Here is a 20482-nt window from a genome sequence, read left to right as displayed (position 1 = left end):
TCTCTGGGGGATCAGGGACCAGCCGCCACCACACACTCCCCCCCCCCCCCCCCCCCCCCCCCCCCCCGCCCCGTGCCCCCTGCCCTGCTCCTGGTGGGTCTGAGGCGGTATCCAGGAGGGCAACCGCGGTCCTGCCCAGGCCCAAACACGTGAGAACCTGTTGGAGCAGTTCGGACACCGCAATCACCATCTCTTCCTCCTCCCCATCTACTTCTGGGTGGGAAGGGGCCTCGCTTTGAAAACTAGGCGCAGGGCCAGGTCACAGCCCGGGGCAAAGGCCCAGCTTTACCTCCCCCCACCCCACGTCCCCCAGAGAGCATAAGGTCAAGTCCGGCCCCGGGGGAGGGGGGGCGTCCCCGTCGGGAGCGGAGAAGGGGGAAACGGGGCACCACGCCGGCCCCCGAGAGGAGGCGGCAAAGCCGCGACACCCCCACCCGCACCGACGCCGTCCTGTCACCCACCCCCGCGGGGGGTTAGGGGGCGCCGGCCGGGGTCAGGGGGCTCGGGGGCTGCGGCGGAGGGTGGGCGCGCCGGACGCCCCCCACCCCCCACCCCTGGCCGGGGCCGCCGGCGTCCGGGCCGCCGCTCGCGCCTCTCCGGGGCCCGCGCGGGGAAAGTTCCTGCAACTTCGCGGGGGAGGCGGCGGGCCGGGCCTGGGCCTGGAGCCGGCCTCCCCGCGGCCCCGCTGTCAGCGGCCCGGCCCGCGGCGCCCCAACTCCCCGGTCCCCCGGCCCCCGGGCCCGCTTTGTGCGCCGCGCGAGGGGCGCCTGCCCGCCCGGCCCCCGCCCCGGGCACAAAAGGGCGCGCGGCCGGCGGGCGGCGGCGGCGGCGGCGGCGGCGGCAGCGGCGGGGGCCTGCGGCGGGCGGGCGCGCACCGGGCCGGGGGGCCGGGCGGGCCGGGGGCCGGGGGCCGGGGCGCCGGGGGGCCGGGCCGGGCCCGCGGGCCGCGCGCTCACCTGCCGTGGAACCAGTCCTTGCAGGCGTCGCACTCGATCATGAAGCGGGTAACGTCGTAGGGGAGCCGGCACACGCAGTACACGGGCACCGTCGCCATGTTCGCGCGCCGCCCGCCCGCCCTCGGCCCGCGCTGCGCTCCGGGTCGGGGCCGGGCGGGCCGGGCGGGCCGGGCGGGGGGCCGCGCCGGGCCGGGGCCGGGACGGGGCCGGGGGCGCACGACAGCCCGCGCGCACCCGGCCGGCGCGTCCACACAAAGCGGGGCGCGCGGAGCAGGGCCGCGCCGGGAGCCGCCCGCCGGCCCCGGGGCGCAGGGCGCGAGTGTGCGCGGGGCCGGGCCGCGCGCGGGACACAAAAGGGAATGGACGCGCGGGGGCGGCGGGCGGGGAGCCGCGGCCCCACCGAAGGGACCCCCGGCCGCCGAGCGGCCTCTACGTCAGCGCCCCGGGTGGCGCCGCCTCCGCCCGCCGGCCTGGGCCGCCGCTCCCGCCGAGGGAAGGCGGGCCGGGGACCGCGGGGAGAAGGTGGGCCTGGGGGGTTCCCTCCTGGGGAGGAGGAGGGCCGGGGGGATCTGTCGGGGAGAAGGTGGGCCGGGGGACTCCTCTGGGGGAGTAGGAGAGCCGGAGGGACCCTGCCGGGGAAACGGTGGGCCGGGGGACCCCTCTGGGGGAAGAGGAGTGGGGGATACCTGCCGGGGAAACAGTTGATCAGTGGACCCCTCTGGGGTAAGAGGAGGGCGGGGAGACCTGCCGTGAGAAGGTGGGTCAGGGGACCCCTCCTGGAGAGAAGGTGGGCCGGGGGAATCTCTCCGGGGTAGGAAGAGGCTGGGGGAGACTTCTCTGGGGGAGAGGAGGGCAGGGGGACCCCTCCAGGAGAAAAGATGGGCCTGTGGACCCCTCCGAGGGAGGGGGGAGTACCTGCTGGGGAAACAGTGAGCCGGGGGACCCCTCTGGGGGAAGAGGAGGGTGGGGGGACCTGCCGGGGAGAAGGTGGGTCAAGGGACCCCTCCTGGAGAGAAGGTGGGCCAGGGTGAAGGAGGTTAAAGGGACCCCTCTGGGCGAGAAGGTAGGCTGGGGATCACTCTGGGGGAGAAAGTGGGCAGGAGGACCCTCCAGGGAAAAGGTGGGAGCCTCTGGGTGAAGGCAGGCCTGGCTTCCTCTGAGAAGGTGGTCAGGGACCCCCACCAGCAGAGGGACAGGGGGCAGCTGGGGTTTCCTCTTGTTTCTTCCTTCCTGCTCCCTTTCCCCCTGATTCCTGGGAACAGCTAGCCCTCCCACACAGGATCCTTGACTCTCCTGTTGCTGAGCCCCTAGAGGACAGATTACTGGGGAGCCAGGAGCACGCTGGCACAGGTCAGCTCTGTAAAGGGAGTGATTACCTAGAATTTGAGCCCCCTCCCCCCCTCCCCAAGGAGCCCCCAGGCCTCCAGTCCAAGTCAGGATTATGGAGCCCTGCTGGTGGCTTCAGGACAGCAGGGGCTGGAGGGATGGGCCAGAAGTGCCACTGCCTTGCTCTGGGCCCTGCAGCCTCACCTGAGTGGTCAGGGTCTGTGGTGCGTGGGGGAAGGGCCGGCTCTGAGGGCTCCTTCCTCCCTGCCTTCTGGAAACCAACCCTCTCCTGCCCGCTCCCAGCTGCATCCATGTGCTGTGGAGTGAGGAGGGGCCAGTAGGTGTTCCCTCCCCTGAGCCTCCTCCTGGGGGATGCTGGCCACCTCAAGCACAGAATGCCAGACTGGAGGGAAAGCCAGGTGCAGGCCCCTCACAGCAGCACCCCCGACAGGTGCCCAGCTGAGGCCTGCAGCCCCTCAGGGCACCTGGCCCACGTGCCAGCAGTGCATCTGAAGTCCTCCCTCCTCTGGAGGCCAACCTACTGTGCCAGCTGCCCCCTGGCCTCCTGCCCCGGCAGGTGCGCCCCCCTTAGCAGGGAGGCACCAGCCAGAAGAAGCTGGGGGAGGGGAGAGGGACAAGGTCACTCTGCCACTGCCCCCACCTCGCTAAGCTCGACCTCAAGTCCTTCCCACCTGAACTGCAGTGGTTGCCCTTCCCCTCTGGGGTCCTTCCTCCCGGAGATGGTGCGGAGGGCTCTGGGAAGCACTGTCCCCCACCAACACCCTGGTGTGGGTCAGTTCAGATAAGCGGTGCCTGGCCTGCAAGTCCGGCTGGCCTGGGCCCTGCTGAGTGACCATCCCCTACAGCAGTACTGGGATGCTCAAACCCGCAGTGTCCACCTCCACCCACTTGTGGTCCAGTGTGGTCAGAAGCTTCTGGAGGCCACTGTGGTGCAGGGCCTCACCCAACACTTCCTCGTCCTTGTCTGCGAGGACAGTAGTTACCAGTGTGTGTCAAGCACTGACCAGGTGCCATGCCCTGTGCTTGGTTCTCTACAGACTCCAGCAGTGCCTGGGACGCGCTCAGCATCAGCTCTAGGCGGTGACCACTCCACCCTCCGCACTCGCAGGGACACTTCGGCACTGCTGCTCCACAGACAGGTATACAGGACCAATGGGAGTCCTGGGTGGGGGGGGGGGGGGACTCCTGCCATTCTCCAGAAAACGCAGGCTGGAAGCAGTGAAATGCCTCCCAGAGGAGGCAGCTGGCTGACCAGGGGGAGGAGCGGGCTGGGAGCCCAGACTCCCCCAGGCGCCTGGCCATCCTGCCCTCCTGGTCTGTACGTGTCCACGGCCTCTGCGTGTGTCCGCAGAGATGCTTTCCTGTTAGTCCGTGCTGTTCGGACGCTGTGGGCCAACTCCAGACGAAAGTAAGGGCCCACGTGGGTCCCAAATGCTCCTTTGTTGGGCTTCCCCATTCTCACCCCCCAGAAAGCCCTCCTTTTCTGAGTCCTCACTCATTGTGCATTGAGCGCCTGCTGTGTTCGCAGTTTGGTAGCAGTCCCAACTCCTGTGCAGCTCCTTTTGCTGTCAAGGGGGACAGTGACACACGCCCCACGGCGCCCTGGGGACACAGGCCTGGAGCAGGCCAGGTCACACAGGGAGGGGGAGCACAAGGGGCTGGACTCAAGGCCCCAGGAAGCAGGGGCAGTGGCCTTGAAATGAGGTGTCCCCCGAGCTCTGGCCCTTTCACATGGTCTGCTCTTTGCCTCCATGCCCACCGAGTCCACCCCACTCCTGAGTCTGTGTATAAGCATCAAGACCACCACCCACCCGAGTGGCCAGGCATGCTGCTGGGGTAAGAGGATGGGCTCCCCAGAAGCATGCCCCCCCACCCTCCACCCTGCTGCTCCAAGGAAGCACAGCCACAGCATGCACCCCGCATCCCCCAGCCAGTCCCAAGCGTGAGACACGTATTATTCACCTTATTGCCCGATGGAAAAACAGCACGTTCCAGGACCTGCTGATTCACTCCCTCTCGACAAAATATACTGAACGCTAGCGCAGCCTTTTCTTTTAATTGTGGTAACATACACAAGATGAAACGTACCGTTTTGACCATTTCTGAGTGTACAGTTATGTGGCATGAAGTAAGTTCACACTGTTTGCAGCCTCCATCATGCACTTCCGCCAAGTTTTTCACTGTCCCACCAGTAAACACTAACCCCCATCACTACTCCCCCAGGCCCAGGCACCCACCAGCTACTTCCTGTCTCTATGAACTTGACCACTGTAGGGAACTCGGATAAGTAAGTGGAATCCTACAGTATTTGCCTTCTTGTGACTGGCTTACTTCACCTGGCATCATGTCTTCGAGGTTCATCCATGTTGTAACATGTGAGAGTTCCCTTCCTTTTTAAGACTATTATTTCATTGTGTTTATAATCCATGTTTAATTTCTCCATTCATTGTTGAAGGACACTTGGGTTGTTCCCACGTTTTGGATGTTGTGAATAATGTTGCTATGAATGTGGGTGTGCAAATATCTGTTCGTGTCCCTGCTTTTACTTCTTTTGTGTGTATACCCAGAAGTGAGATTGGTGAATCATATGATAATTCTATTTTTAACATTTTTAAGAACCATGCCGTTTTCCACAGCTGCTGCACCATTTTATATTCCCACCAACAGTGCACAAGCGTCCCAGTTTCTCCACATCCTCGCCAACACTTGTTATTTTCTGTATGTATGTGTGTGTGTGTGTACATGTGTTGATGATAGCTGTCCTAAAGTGGATGAAGTGATATCTCATTGTGGGTTTTTTTTTTTTGAAGTAAAAATTCTTAATTTCTCAATATGCTAGTTTTTGATGGCAAAAATTTGGTTCCATTGAAACTCTGGTCACTGTGGTTTTGATCTGCATTTCCGTAATGACTGATGATGTTGGGGATCTTCTCATGAGTTTATTGGCCATCTGTACATCTTCTTTGGATAAATGTCTATTTGAGCCCTTTCCTATTTTGATTTGGGTTGGGTTTTCTTGTTGTTGAATTATAGGAGTTCTTTATATATTCTGGATACTAATCTCTTATCAGATTGGTGATTTGCAAATGTTCGATGCACAGACGGTTGTAATTTTGAAGAAGTCAGGTTCATCTATTTTGTTTTCTTTTGTTGCCCTTGCATTTTGATGTCACATCCAAAAAAACATTGCCAAATCCAATGTCATGAAGATTTCATCCTGTGTTTCCTTCCAAGATTTTTATAGGTTTAGGTTTAGGCTTTTGATCCACTTTAAGTTAATTTTTGAGTTGGGGTAAGGGTCAATGTCATGCTTTTGCAGGTGGACATGGAGTCTTCCCAGCACCATTTGTTGAAAGCACTGTCCTTTCCTCATTGAGTGATCATGGCACCCTTGTCAAAATCATTTGACCACGTGGGCAAGGGGTTGTTTCTGGGCTTCTTATTGTCTTTCATTGGTCTGTATGTCTAACCTTATACCATACTGTGTTGGTTTCTGTAGCTTTGTAGTAAGTTTCAGAATCAGGAAGGGTGAAACTCGAAATTTGCACTTCTTTTTCAGGACTGTTTTGGTTCTTCCAGGCCCCTTACAACTCTTTATGAATTTGAGAACTGGCTTCTCCACTTCTGCAAAAGGGACTATGATAATTTTGACAGGGATTTCATTGAATCTGTAGATCATTTTGGGTAGTACTGCCATCTTAACAATATTAATATTCTGATCCATGAACATGGGATATTTCCACTCATTTGTCTTCTTTAATTGCTTTCAGCAATGTCTTACAGTTTTCAGCATACAAGTCTTTTATCTCCTTGGTTAAACTTACCCCTAGGTTTTTGGGTTTTTTTAATGTTATTGTAAATGGAATTGTGTTCCTGATTTCCTTTTGAGATTGTTTATTTTTAGTGTTTGGAAACAAAACTAATTTTTTAGTGTTTATTTAGTTATCCTGCAACTTTACAGGATTAGTTTTACAACTTTGAATTTACTAGTTCTGACAGTATTTTGTGGAGTTCCTAAGTCTTTTTGATTTTATATAACATCTTGTTATGTATGAACAGAGATAATTTTACTTCTTCCTAATTTGGATGCTATTTGCTTGTTTACGCAGGTATGTCTGGTTGCTCCTGCTAGAACTTCCAATACTGTGTTGAGTAGAAGGGGTGAAAGTGGCAGTGGCATCTTTCTCCTTTCTGATCTCAGGGGAAAAGTTGTTTTGGGTTTTGTGCATGTGTTTGTGATATATATATATTTTAATCTTTTCACCATTAAGTATGTTTGCTTTGGGCTTTTCATCTGTGGCATTTACAATGCTGAAAAAGTTTCTATTTCTAATTTCTTGAATTTTGAGACAGGGAGTGGGCATGCAAGTGGAGGAGGTGCTAAGAGAGAAGGCAGAGAGAGAATCCCAAGCAGGCTGTGCCCTGCCAGCACAGAGCCAGACTTGGGGCTCATACTTACCAACTGTGAGATCATGGCCTGGGCTGAAATCAAGAACCAGACGCTTAACTTACTGAACCACCCAGGTGCCCCCCTATGGAGGATTTTTATTATGAAAACATGTTGAATTTTATCAAATGCTTTTTCTGCATCAGTTGAGATGATCCTGTGGGCTTTTCCCCCTTTGTTGGTGTGATGTCTCACCCTGATTGATTTTGAGACCGAACCATCCTTGCATTTCAGGAACAAACTCCATTTCATCAAGGTGTAGAATCTTTTTAACACACTGGTGAATTTAGTTTCCCGGAATTTTGCTGAGAATTTTGCATCAAGGTTCATGAGGGATACTGTTTTGCAGTTTTCCTTTTTTGTTGTTTTTTTTTATGTAGGCTCCACACCTAATGTGGGGCTCAAATTCATGACCCTGAGATCAAAAGTCACATGTTCTACCAACTGAGCCAGCCAGGTACCCCTGTTTTGTAGTCTTCTTGTAGAGTCTTTGTCTGGCTTTGGTATCAGGGCAATGCTGGCTTCAGAGAGTGTCAGGAAGCATTCCCTCCTCTTCAACATTTGGGAAGAATTTAAGGATTGCTGTTAATTTTTCCCTAAATGTGTGGTAAAATTCACCAGCCATCTGGTCATGGGCTTTTCTTTTTGGGAGGCTTTTGATTATTGACTCACTCTCTGTAATAATTACAGGTATATTAAGATGTCCTGTTTCTTTGTAATTCAGTTTGGGCGGGTTGTGGGTTGTGTGTGTGTGGGTTTGTCCACTTCATCTAGGTTGTCCAATGTGTTGGTGCACAACTAGTGTAGGTTTTAAAGCTGTGAACCAGGTAGACGCGTCCCACCTCCAAGGAGTTCATATGGCAGAGATGACAGACAGGAGATACTAGTTCAAGGCTGGATGTGTGAAGCAATCTGGTGAATGTCAAGAGAGTTCTAAGAGCAGGCCCTTGGGAGACCTGATCCAGAACCCAGTGAAATGAACAGTGACCCATGGGAACTTTGGGAGCCTTCTGGGTTTTTCTGATAGCTATGAGAGTGCCCTTCTGTTGACTATCGTGAGGATGGCCCTGTGATGTTTTGAAACAATGAGTTTGTAGACCAAAGCCCCTCTGCCAAATAACCATATAATTTACATTAAGGGTGCTATTAACAAAACACCAGAACAAGACAAAACAAACGGGCCACTCTGGGAAAACCAACACCAGGGTAACACTTATATAACCCATGCTGGGGTCAGTCATGTCTGAAGAGATGGATATGCACAATGGCCAGGAGGGGACATGGTGTGACGAGGTCTGGGGGGGGTCTGCTCCTATGCCTCCAGCTGTTTGCCACATGAGCTGCTGGTGCCTTCTGGGCACACCAGGCCAAGGCCATCCCAGACACCACCCTTAAGTGGCTAGCGCTCTGCCTGAGTAATTTCCAGCCAGCCCCCAGGTGGCCCCTCATGGAGTCTCCAAGACCTCACCTGCACAGTCCAGCCCACAGCACAGGGTGAAGCACCTAGTACAGAGCCTGCTTTGGCCCATCTGTGGGTCCGTGAGGCCCCTGCCCCCCCCCCCCCCCGGGCTGTGGTAGGGACAGGAGCGGAGGCCCAGCAGCCAAGAGTCCTGGGGCTGGGGGGAAGCAACCTGTGCAGAGCTCACTCTGCCAGGTGAGGGTAAGCAGTAAAGGGGAAAGGACAGTAAACAGGCATTCTCCAAAGAATCAGCGGGAGAATAAGATCGCTGGAGGGGAGAACCGCTCCTGCAGGGAGTGCATCAGGAAGGAGCTCGTGTCCTCATGCCTGCCCACAGGCCTGGGAGGAGACAGATGACAAGGAGGGATGCCCATTTTCCTGTGACACTGGCCCAATGCTGAGGGCTAAGCCACCTTCCAGGGGCCAGCAGCACCCTTCTCCCCTCGTTGGTGGGTTCTCTCTATACACTGCTTCCTGAGCCCAGCCTCGCCCTGCAGACCCCCGTCCCCCCAGTCCCCTCCCTGTTTTATTTCCCGTGTTCTTACCTGATACGGCCTTGCTTGTACACACCTGTCCTGCGCCCCGAAACGTGAATGCCATGCAGGCGCGGCCCCTGCGGCCCTGAACGGCAGGTGCGCGGGGTCCATCCGCGCTAGGCCGGCGGGGGCACAAGGACCAGGTGTGAACAGGTGTGTCCGTATGCGTACATCACTAGGGGTTTTCTGTCCTTTCTGTGCACCGGCAGTGTTTGAAACTCTACAATAGACATACTACGTTTGAAACACACGAGATCCGTAAGAGCTCTTTCACAAAAGAAAACAAAAAACGGTGAACCAGAATGCTCGACCAGCGGCGGGGCGAGCGACGCGGACCGCCGCGGGGCGTGGACGGTGCGCACGCACTGCCAGCGCAGGTGGCGAGGAGGCCGGAAGGGCTCGCTGCTCCGCCCCGAGCTGTCCCCAGCACAAGCCGGAAGCACTCACGGCCCCGCCCCGCGCACAAGCCGGAAGCGGGCCACGGCCCCGCCCCGTTCTAAGCACAGGCCGGAAACGGCCCCGCCTCTCGCACAAGCCGGAAGCGTCTACGACCCTTTCCCGAACCGCGCAGAATCCGGAAGCTCTCACGGCACCGCTCTGCGCCGTCCAGCGCACAGGCCGGAAGCAACTCGCGGCCCCGCCCCGCACAGAAGCCGGAAGCGCACACGTCCTTTTCCCGCCCCGCGCAGAGGCCGGAAGCGCTCACGGCCCCGCCCCAACCCGCCTGAAGCTGGGGCCGGAAACAGTCGCGGCTGCGTCCCTCCCCTTGTATAGACCGGAAGCGCCCAGCTCCTCAGACTGGGGAGGTGTATTTCTGTCCCGTTTCTCTAAGCCCCGCGGCGGGGCTTGTCCCCATTGCTGCCGGCTGTGCGACCCTAGGGACGCCACAGCTGCAGGCGGTCAGAGTCGTGTGGCCCCCGCAGGGTCGGCCCTGGAGGGTGGTGGGCCCAAGGGCGCGAGGTGCACACGGAGAAAACCACAATGAAGGGTGGGTCTGGTCAATAGGGACAGTAATACACGTGCTTCTATCGGGATCTGGTGCGTTTCTTCCTTGGGCTTCTTTCTCCACGTTCAGCCCCGCTTCCCAGCATGGGGACGAGGATGACAGCGCGAGTCCCTTCGGGCTGGAGACCGTAACCCCCTCGCACAACAGTTTTGAATTGCACTCACTCTAGCGAGCTCTCAGGCAGCTGTTGAGCTTTTTAATTATGTAAGTCCACTCCCCCACTGCCCCTCGCCCCCGACACACGCGTGGACTCAAAGTCAGGATCCCCAGACCTCGTCCTCCAACCGAGAAGGCCTGGTGCCTGCGGTAGCGGTCCCAACTTGAATTAAGTCTCAGTAACCTCTGTTGCTACAAGAACTTTAAAAGCGACACCGTACTTTATACTAAAAGAATAAAGATTTTTATTAAGCATTGTAAGTTGCATTCAATAGCCTTCGATACACCACGCCACAACCCACCTACAATCAGTCAGACCCAACAGCAGTTCATTCTTGCACAATCCATGAGTTAGGGCAGAACTCCCTTCAACTTACAGTAAGATCCTACTCAGGTCTTGCGGGCAGGGATTGGGGAATTACATCTCATTTCTGATCACTAATGTGTGATGAAGAGCATCAGGAGAATTATATGAAAACGAATAAGAAGTGATTCTGATTTCAAAGTACATTGTTTGGAAACATTAACAAAAACATCAAAATGATATAAGTATACCTGCTTCTACTAAATTCTTGATGGGAAAGTTCTCAAGAACAAGCAATTTGTTTCCTGCTACAGAAGGGGGGGTTGTTTTTTTTGTTTTTTTTTTTTTTTAAGATCAAAGGGATTTTTTTTTTTTGTTTTTCACAGAATTTCATATTTTGCTAATATGAAGGCATAAAACAGCAACAAAGAACAATAATGCATACAGCAGTGAATACACCAGGGTAATGTTGATATTTGAAACAGCTAGATAATTTTGGGGGGGTTTTAGAATAAATGCAACAGAGGTCAATAATCACAAAATTTTAAGGTTAGAGCAAGATCAGTCAGTGACTAAACAGAGTTAACATCTTTTATAGGACTATTACTGATTATTAGCATTTTGTTTTGCAAATGGGCACATACTGGTAAGAATGGAAGGACAATAACATGCATAATATTAACTACACACTTTAAAAATTATGAACCATGCAGAAGGTTAGCTCAAGTAGTAGCACTAATGGTCTACATCCGATTCAAAACCACATAGTTCATTGATCACAGATGCATGGTATTAAGTCACGAAAAGTTTCAGAACACATTGTGTTGATTTTGAAAGGTCATTTGCATCTTCTATGATTTCAACTTTATCTCCATTTAACTTGCTTGTAAAGTAAGTATGATGTACTGCATATTTAAAATCAGCAGAACGGCAATATTACTCTATAATTTTTTAGTTTTGATAGTTGCACTTTTTTTTTTAACACAAAAGAACCACATCAACAGTGATGAGATTTAAGTAAGAAAGAAAAACCGTGGTGTGCCTTATTTCTTTCATAATCATAAAATCAAAGCCTTAGACAAAGCTTCCTTGTGAACAGTAATGCAAAATCAAAGATAATGGCATACATATGGTGCCAAATGCTAAAAATGATATTTTAAGCTATATATACTTAAAGACTGCCAAAATTTGTTTTCTTTATAGTTCAAGAAACACAACTATAGGCTTTTGTCATAACCAGTTTAAACTTTGTGTGTACTTCATTTTAAGTGTGGGAGTCAAATGCTCTTCATTTTCTTTCTCTCTTTTTGTTTTATTGTAGCATTTTGACTACAACTGGTTAAAACTAAAAATGTGTTGTTTAAATCTCTGATATCAAAGAGGGATCCGAATTTCCAAAGTCCTCATTTTTCTCTTACGGAAAGGAAAAAATGTACATAACTGTAGGCTCTCTTTCTCTCCAGATATTCCTGAATCCTACCCTTCCAGCATCCTTCACCCTCTATAAAAAATAAGTTTACTCTTCTTTCTTTAAGACAGCAGCCTCCAGAGCATCAGCTCTGCGGCAAGCACTGTCTGTACTTAGTGCATTTAAGTGAGGATTTGTATTGCACGTCTTAGAGTCATTGTTCAAGGCACTTTCCGAGTGGCTGGGGGCCCTGGCATCGCCCGCGCTCCCGTTCATCTGGGGAGCAGGCTTCTCCTCAGCCACCGCTCCGTTTTCAGCCAGGGACCCATCCGAAGACACGGCAGACGACTTGGATTCCCCGGATCTTGACTTCAGTTCTTTGGCCACTTCTTCTGCTGAAGCAGCATAAGGAGGCTTGCCCTGGTCAAAATCAAGGATAACAAGCAATAAGGCAGCTGTGATACACAGTGGGAGAAGGGACGCCTATGGAGGCCTGTGCTTCAGGTTCAACAGCACAGTACACTGCATGGGTGTGTTCCTCACGCTTTCTACTCTCTGCTCTATACCTTCTCTTAATCCTCTGTGGTCTGTACAGTCCATTACTCTACACTCTCTATACCTCTATACGCTCCAGTCTGTATTTTTCACAACCTGTGTATATACTTTATAGGCTATATACTGTATATATTTGATAGTCTGTATTCTCTCTGTACTCCATACTTGAATCTACATTCTCTGTAATCTGTGTAATATATATTCTCTCTCTCTCTAGTATCACCTATGTACTCTATAGTCTATAGTTTGCATCCTCTACATACTCTAGTGTATACATTCTAATCTCTATACTGTCTACACTCTATACTTTCCACAGTCTATGTACAGTCTACATACTCTCCACAGTCTGTGTACTCTGTACTCTGGTCTGTACTCTCCATAGTCCACAGTCTACATACTCTCTCTATGGTCTGTGTACTCTGTACTCTCATCTATACTCTCGTAGTCCATAGTCTACATACTTTCTACGCCCCATACTCTCTATGGTCTGTGTACTCTAGTCTATACTCTCTGTAATCCAGAGTCTACATACTCTCTAGGCCCCATGCTCTCCACAGTCTGTGTACTCTGTACTATGGTCTATACCCTCCGTGGTCCAGTCTATATACTCTCTATGCCCCATACTCTCTACGGTCTGTGTGCTCTGTACTGTCATCTATACTCTCCGGAGTCCACAGTCTACACACTCTCTATACTCCATACTCTCTATGGTCTGTGTACTCTATACTCTCCATAACCTGAACAGTCTACATATTCTCTATGGTCTGTGTGCTCTAGTCTATACTCTCTGTAGTTCACACAGTCTATCTACTCTCTATAATCTGTTTATTCTGTACTCTAGTCTATACTCTATACTCTAACACACTCTCTTTTGCTTCTGACTGACCGGCAGCTGGCAAAAGCTGGTCTCAGCAGGTTCGTCCTGGGGCCCCTTCCCTCCACTTCTCTGTAGTTAATATCCTGACCTTGCAGTAGACCCCACTTGAAGAGGTCTACCTAATCCTTCTGGACAGCACCAAATCATCTATGCTAACACCGCTCCTCGATACGTCCTCTCTGAAATTACAAACCACCATCCTCACTACGTGTCCACCAACAACTTACACATCCACCTGTCGCGGGCAGTGGGAGGCCCATTTCTACTGGAAAATGGAAGCAAACCTAAGTGCTCTCTGGACAACCCAACAAGAAACAAGTCTAAGCTGATAATCGCCAGGTGTGTTTGTGACCTATCTCTTCTGAACAGGTCTCCCTGCTCCTCTTAACAAACTTAAAAGTAATTCTAGAAAAAATGAACTTTTGGAGTGAAAGACAAGACCTCTCGGTAAGAGACGAGGAAGACAGCCCGAGATCTTTCAGCTGTTTACATCTTAGACCGTGGGTTTCTCAGCCTGGCACCTCGACATTGTAGACCTGGTAATTCTGTCACGGGCCGTCTTGTGTGTTGCAGAGTGGTGGGCATCACTGGCCTCTCCCCAGAAGACACCAGAAGCACTTGCACACTGAGCTATGATGATCAACAATGTCCCCAAAGCCAGTGGCCCTTGGGGCCAACATCCCAGGGCTGAGAACCACTGCTGGAGGCGGACTCAGTGCTGAGGGAAACCTTAACGGTCTCACCCTTATGTGGTCATTTTTCAGTGAAGAAACTGAGACCCAGAACAGGAAAGCTGCCTTTCAACCCCAGATGGCAGGGTGTCGGGTGCCTCTAGTCCTCCCTGCTGAGAACCAGGGTTTTTGCCTGGTTACGAATAAAGGCCCTCTCTGCTCAGCCAAGTGGGGCTGGAGATATGTGTTACCCTCGCCTTGGGGATGCCTTGTCTCACACCAGTGGTCCCTGCGTTTGTTCCCCTCTGGGCTCCATTCCCACAGGTCTTCTCACTTCAGTGCTCAATCCCAGAGTTCGGAAATATGCATGTAAACCCTCCCCCAAGTCAACACTACTGCCATTTTCTTGGAATCCTGTGAAAAATTAAAATATATAAGAGGACAAAGCAGGGGGAAATAACACTGAAGATTTCAAGTACTTGCTCACACCTCTAAGCCCTCAGTCTCGGAGGGAAAAGCCCACCGGCCGCTACACAAAACGCCTGAAGCAGGATCTCCAGGGTGCCAACACAAAAAAGTAACTCAGAATTGTTTTTCTGAGGATACACAAGGACCCAGGAATTCACTCCCAGGTATGTACCCAAGAGGAATGAAAACGTATGTCCACACAAACACCTGAACACAACCACTGTAGTTAACAATACTCTGTTGCATATCTGCAAGTTGCTGAGAGACCTCAAAGGTTCTCGTCACAAGAAAATAAGTTTTTGTAACCATTTGAGGAGATGCACGTTAACGAGACTTCCCGTGGTGATCATCTTGCAATGCGTACAAATACAAATCACTATGCTGCACCCAGAACTAACATGATGGTATATATTGATTACATCTCAGTAAAGCTGGAGGAAAACCCGAACCTATGTATGTATGTTCACAGCAGCATTACTCATAACCAAAAACGTGCAAACCACCTGAATGCCCAGCAAACTGGTAAATGGAAAAAGTGAGCCTCGCCCTCAGTGGAGCCCTCACAGCAATCCCGAGGACCCAAGGGCCGGTGGCGCGACAACAGGTGCGCATCCATGACAGGCACAGAGCAAGTCCATACACGGCAAAACAGATCCGTGGCCGCCGGGGGCTGGGACGTGGCTGCAACTGAGTAAGGCGTTTCTTCTTGGGTGATGAACGTTCTGGAATTGGCGGTGTCCCTGCATGACAGTGAGGACAGGCCGCACTGTACTTTCTAAGCAGGTGAGCTGCACAGTAGGTGAGTTCTATCTCAAAAGAAGAAGACGTCAAAGGGAGTCAAGAATGTGCCAAACACTGGCGACAGACACAAGACTAGCTCAACAGGAACCACCAGAGATGAAATCAAAGCAAGGGAGAACAACAGAAATGAAAACCCAGTAATTCAAGAAAAGCTTCTGATGTAAGACAAGATATGAAACTGTGTTTAGAAAGAACACGTTGTGTGCTGAGTGCACCGGCCCAGGATAACCAGCAGCGGGGTGCATCACGAAACCTTGGCAGAGAAACAAAAACAATTTGGGCATTTAGGCCAAAACCGCGAATGTCTTCTGAGGGAAAGACAATTCAATTATTAGCGTTCTTTGACACAAAGCTTATGACAGAAGAAAATGACAATATACGTGAGACGCATGAGAAGGAGGTATGAGCCACCACTTTCAACTGTTAGGAAAGCAAAGTGCTTCTGAACGTCCCCTGGTTTCTGTGAGGTCCTGCCTGTGGAGTCCCCTGAGGAGAGCCTGGAGGGACAAGGCCGGCAGGCAGGGGACGCGGGTCCACAGAGGCCAGGCCAATGAGGCGTGGGTGGGGTGGTGGGTGGAGGCTGCACGCTGGGACAATGCAGCGGATAACCGCACAGCTACTGTCACAACGAGAGCTGGGGGGAGAACAGGGTGAGTGTGTCAACACCGTGACTGCCCGTGGACGAAGCCAAGGGCCAGCCAGGGGCACTCTGACTCTAACTTAACGAGCCCCGGTTCTCAGGGTGGAAGATAATAGACATGGACACGAACAGTAAAGTTTAAATCAAATTCCTGAAGTCTTCAATTTGATTCAGAAGAGTCGCTCTAAATTCTTGAGATAAAAACAGCGGCATCCACATGCATATTCCCCTGTGCGTGTGGTACACAAGAGCGTGCAGCAGCACAAGCACGTGCGGGTCTGAGTGCCTGGTGCACGCGAGTACACGTATCTCCTCTAGCCCTGTTCACAGAGAAGCCCAGAAACAGTGATTCAGCATGAGGAAAGGACATGTAGATGTAACATCAGAGATGTAAGTAAAAGCCCTCAGTTTAAATTGGAAACGTCAGTGTGAATTTATGAGGATTTTATCTTTAAAGAAAAAGACAATAAAAAGCTCGCATGTCGTGTGTTCATGCATGAAGACCAGGACTGCATGTCCAGATCTGTGCTCAGAGAACACTAGGAACAGTCGCTGGCCCTCCAGCACTCAGGGTGCCCAGACGGTGGTTTTCAAATGCCATCTCCCACTAAAGAGACCAAGGAATCGAGAGAAATGTGGTGGTTCTGCTGGGCCGGGCGATGCCCAGAGAGAAAGCCACCACAGACCAGAGGCCACGCAAAGGGCCTGTGGCCAAGGGCAGCAAGGTATCTGTCCTGCAAGCACTGTAATACTCAGGTACCAAATGGGAGCCAATGGGAAGCATCTCTTTATAAAAACACCCCAAGAAATAACGAAAAAGAAATCGCGCAACAAGACTATCTTCCTTTGGCAATCTCCAGCGAACGAAGGGATCCAGCCTGTGACACATCGAAGGGTCCCAATGTGCAGAAGCAGACACTCGTGCCCCTGACAAAAGCACACAGGTCCACCTCAGTCCTGCCACAGGCGCAGACCGGTGCAGAGTCTGGCTCAGTGCCCAGACCCACCACCAGGATGCAAGAAAGACAAGGTCAGGTCATAGGGGGGCAGCCCGCTCAGCACACGCTCGGCAAGATGAAGAAAGTCTGGGCGTTTGGGCGCAAAAGGCGGTGTTGTCTGTCCTTCCACACGCAAAGCAAAGGAGACAGGCATGGGGGAGGGGAGCCAGTGGACTCAGGGACTTTAAAGATGCAGCAAAATAAAAGAAGGTGAGCTCCCCACGGGAACAAGAAAGAGGCCAGGCCACCCAGTTGTCTTGTGTGGTTCCGGTGTCTGTGTTTTATGTGAAAGGCCCCCTTAATCAGTAGGGGTGATGGCTCCACGAGGGGCTGTCTGTACAGGATGGGCTCCGGGCTGGAGCACAGCATGGGTGCATTCCCCCCCACCTTATAAACCCGTTCAGAGGCTCAGTGCCTTCAGCTTAAAAGGGCTCAGAAGGCAGAGGAAGGTCAAGGTGAGCCTGAGGAGGGCAAAGTGAGCCAAGCACATGCCCCATCCTGGGGCATGCTACACTGCAGAGGGGGCTGCCCTTGTACCTGACTCACTAGATGTATTTCATCAACACAGAAGTTCCCAAGGTGGTGAGATCACCTGGTAAAGGCAGGCCAATACATTTCCACACGTGGGCTACTAATGTGGGAGCCAAGGGAGAGCTGGAACATTTGCATGCACAGCACGGGAAGAAATGCACACTTTGATGAAACTTCAAACACAGCAGTAAGGCTGCCTGGCATTTCTAAAAGATCCTTCTCAAGGGGAAATTCATCAGGATCCATGTCCCAACATGGTCTATCCAAAGTGGGAGGAAACTCCAGCTCGGTCATGAAGATGGGTACGTGATTTTGTCTCCTCACAGGCTCAGCCTTTCAGCGAAGTGCTAGTCAAGACAGTCCAGGAGGAGAAAAAGACGTCAGTTTTCTTCTTAAATCCTGACTGCTATTTACCTAAATAACATTTTAGAATATAACTGCCGCTAACAGCCCCAGAATACTCCCCAGTTAGCAGTGACCAGGCGACCATACTCTTCAGCACCCACGACGCCGGCCGCCGTGGGCTGAGGAGTCACAGCCGGCGAGCAGGTGACGCCACCACTGTGTCTGCCTTGCACTCGACAGCTACAGAGAGGCCCCGGCAGACCTTTCTGGACGCAGGCACTGAGCCACCAGCCCGGAGTGAGGCGCCGCTGCCCCATGGATTACCTGAATCACACCCTGGTTTTTATAGCCTCTGCCGTAGTACCGTCCGCCTCTTCCAAACGTTCTGATCACCGGGGTGGAAATAACTCCCCTCGGACGCCTGAACGGATAAAAGAGGACAAAAGCACACAGGCTTGAATCTGTTGAGGCAGCTGGAACATTTAAAATGATGCCGATCCCACGCTGTAGAAAGCACCGGTCTATTAAATAAATCATGGTCACATCGTGGACTTATTTCAAGATTCCAAGAAATCAATCTGAGTTTTTTGGTCCCTATCCAGTGCATTCAATTTGAAAAATAATATACTTCAAAATGCTACTCTTTTAAATATTAAAAAATTGTTAATTGAATGTGTGGGTAACTATTTAATAATGGCTTAGTTACATAATGCTGTATACAATGGAATCCTACATAACCACAATGACATTAAGGAATATATCTAATGATGAAAAAATGTTTCTAATAAACTCATGACTAAAATAAGTAAGAGGCTATTTTCTAATTAACACAAACATGTTTTCACTGTTCAGAACTTACCCTCTTGCTGGTCCTCCAACAGAAACTACCTGTAGGGGGAAAGGCCCACGGCCTCCACGGCCCCGTCTGCTCCCAGCCCAGTGGCCAACCACGGTGCCGGCTATTTCTAGCTTCCCTCCCTGAGAAGGTATAGGTTGGATTCCTGCACGAAAAATAGACAAAATACATCTTGACAATCAGAGAATTAAAAACAGCAAAAAGAAAACAAGCGAGCAATTTGTTTTCATTGTGGTTTATATTTCATATAAAGCCCCCTTCTCTGAAGTTTTGTGAAGACTTCTTATTTATTACATAAAGTATCTATGTACATATTGTTTATGGGTTTTAACTGTTGTTGAAAATACACCTGAAAGTCAGACAAAAGTGTTGGCCACTCAGAGAACCCACAACAGCTGATCTGAGTTTAAAAAAATGCAGGGGCGCCTGGGTGGCGCAGTCGGTTAAGCGTCCGACTTCAGCCAGGTCACGATCTCGCGGTCCGTGAGTTCGAGCCCCGCGTCAGGCTCTGGGCTGATGGCTCGGAGCCTGGAGCCTGTTTCCGATTCTGTGTCTCCCTCTCTCTCTGCCCCTCCCCGTTCATGCTCTGTCTCTCTCTGTCCCAAAAATAAATAAAAAAAAAAAAAAAAAAAAAAAACGTTGGAAAAAGAAAAAAAAATAAAAAAATGCAAAATGTGCAAGGCTTTCTGGCTGCAACAGTTCAATAAAGCATGGCCACTGGGCGCTCACAGCCAGCCTCCTCCCCTACCAACATGGATACCTGCAAACTCCATGTTTTCTCTTTGGGGAACTGCTTCCAAGTTTCCTGCCTTAACCAAACATTACAGAAGTTAACCAGTAAATGTGGCTGTTATTTCTTATTGTTAAATTAAATTAAATTAAATTAAATCAGTGGGGTCACCAACACCACTGTATCAGTAACTTCTATTAACCACCAACAGCCTGCATATTCTAAGGATTTCTGACTTAACTAAGAAAATTCTCAAATATGTAACTGATAGCAAAACTTCTGATAAAACCCAAACAGAATAGAACCTCAAGCTTCCTATCTTCTGGCAGATGGAATGGATTATAATTAAGTCTCCATCATCCAGGTGTTCACCATGACCATTCTAGCTGCCAGACAGCGCTGCCCAACATCCAAATCTACAAGCCTTACATTCCTAGTAGCCACAATGAAATAATACAAAAACAGATAAAATAGGTTTTGATAATTTGTTTTATTTAACCCAATATATCCAAAATAGTATTATTTCAACATGTAATCAATATAAAAACTACTAATTATTTTGCAATCTTTTTTCCATATTAGATCTAAAACTGGGCGTGTATTTTATAGCAAGGTCAAGTGCTCAAGAGCCACAGTGGCCGGTGGCTACTACACTGGACAGAGCAGAGCTGAGCTCCAGACACAGTCTGGGGGAAGTAACAAAGCAGTTCCTCTGGTCATTTCAGCCTACAAAACCACTTCTGACCCTACAATGTCTAGAGCCACCACCCTACCCATAGGTTTATCCCAACTGCACGCTGACGTGAGTGTCCAGGCAAGGGGCGCAAGGAGCTGAAGCCGATGGTGAAGCAGAGAGCAGGCGTCACTGCACGCTGCATGGCGTGGGCAGGAAGAAAAGCGTCCTGGAAGCTGCAAGAGCCAGTGGGAGGCAGGAGAGGGCATGCGGGGCCGGTGCAGGGGGAGACGTCCCCAGAGCCCCTCTGGGGGCTGTGCTAGCCTGTGCATCTTACTGCTGCAAAAGAGGTCTCCCGCCAACCCCAAGGAACAGAGCTGGAAGAACATTCCTGGAAAGGATAGAAAGCCTGTGTACCCTAAAGTTACTCACAAATGTATCTGAACAGCCCTGTGGTGTGGACCTGATGGCCACGTCTGGCTCTGCGGTCCCAAAATACAGGACGTGTGACAAAACTACAAGTCACAGGCTTTAATTACAGCAAAATCACAAGACATTATTTCAAAACTAAATGTTAAGTCTTTTTTCTCCCTTGTAAAACCAATACGTACAAGAAGAGAAGCAAAGGGAATTTAAAATAAGCTCATTTATGTATGTGTTATTAGATCTTTCTCAAAAACGTTGCCTACAAAACAAGCTGCGGTCAGTTTCCATGCCA

General features: G+C 51.1%; 2 protein-coding genes and 1 long non-coding RNA gene across 10 annotated transcripts in view; 1 reads left to right on the top strand and 2 right to left on the bottom strand.

Moving 5' to 3' along the window:
* The window catches only part of PHF2 (PHD finger protein 2), a 75672-nt gene extending 74505 nt beyond the window's left edge, over positions 1-1167 (bottom strand). Inside the window, exon 1 of the mRNA XM_078436107.2 lies at positions 957-1167. Within this exon, the coding sequence (XP_078292233.1) occupies positions 957-1054 (98 nt within the window). The 5' untranslated portion in view covers positions 1055-1167. The remainder of the gene's footprint in view (positions 1-956) is intronic.
* On the top strand, positions 891-19757 carry LOC132663744 (uncharacterized). 7 transcript variants are annotated; one of them, XR_013551544.2, is made up of 4 exons: positions 891-1004; positions 3341-3442; positions 4527-4590; positions 8955-10164. It is a non-coding gene; the product is annotated as an uncharacterized LOC132663744 (long non-coding RNA). The 7 variants fall into 7 exon arrangements; XR_013551540.2 differs by lacking the exon at positions 4527-4590 and adding an exon at positions 8547-8658 and having other exon boundaries at positions 897-1004; XR_013551543.2 differs by lacking the exon at positions 891-1004 and adding an exon at positions 1263-1478.
* Positions 10129-20482, bottom strand: part of FAM120A (family with sequence similarity 120 member A) — a 96648-nt gene continuing 86294 nt past the window's right edge. For both annotated transcript variants that reach the window (XM_060610277.3, XM_060610278.3), the window contains 3 exons: positions 18365-18506; positions 17830-17926; positions 10129-12039 (listed from right to left, as the gene is read on the bottom strand). In XM_060610277.3, coding sequence (XP_060466260.1) covers positions 11728-12039; positions 17830-17926; positions 18365-18506 — 551 coding nt within the window. In that variant the 3' untranslated portion in view covers positions 10129-11727. The remainder of the gene's footprint in view (positions 12040-17829; positions 17927-18364; positions 18507-20482) is intronic.

Source organism: Panthera onca, chromosome D4, assembly GCF_046562875.1.
Source record: "Panthera onca isolate mPanOnc1 chromosome D4, mPanOnc1 haplotype 2, whole genome shotgun sequence".
Taxonomy (NCBI): Eukaryota; Metazoa; Chordata; class Mammalia; order Carnivora; family Felidae; genus Panthera; species Panthera onca.
Note: the sequence above shows the minus strand (reverse complement) of the source record. Positions and strands in the feature narration are given on the sequence as shown.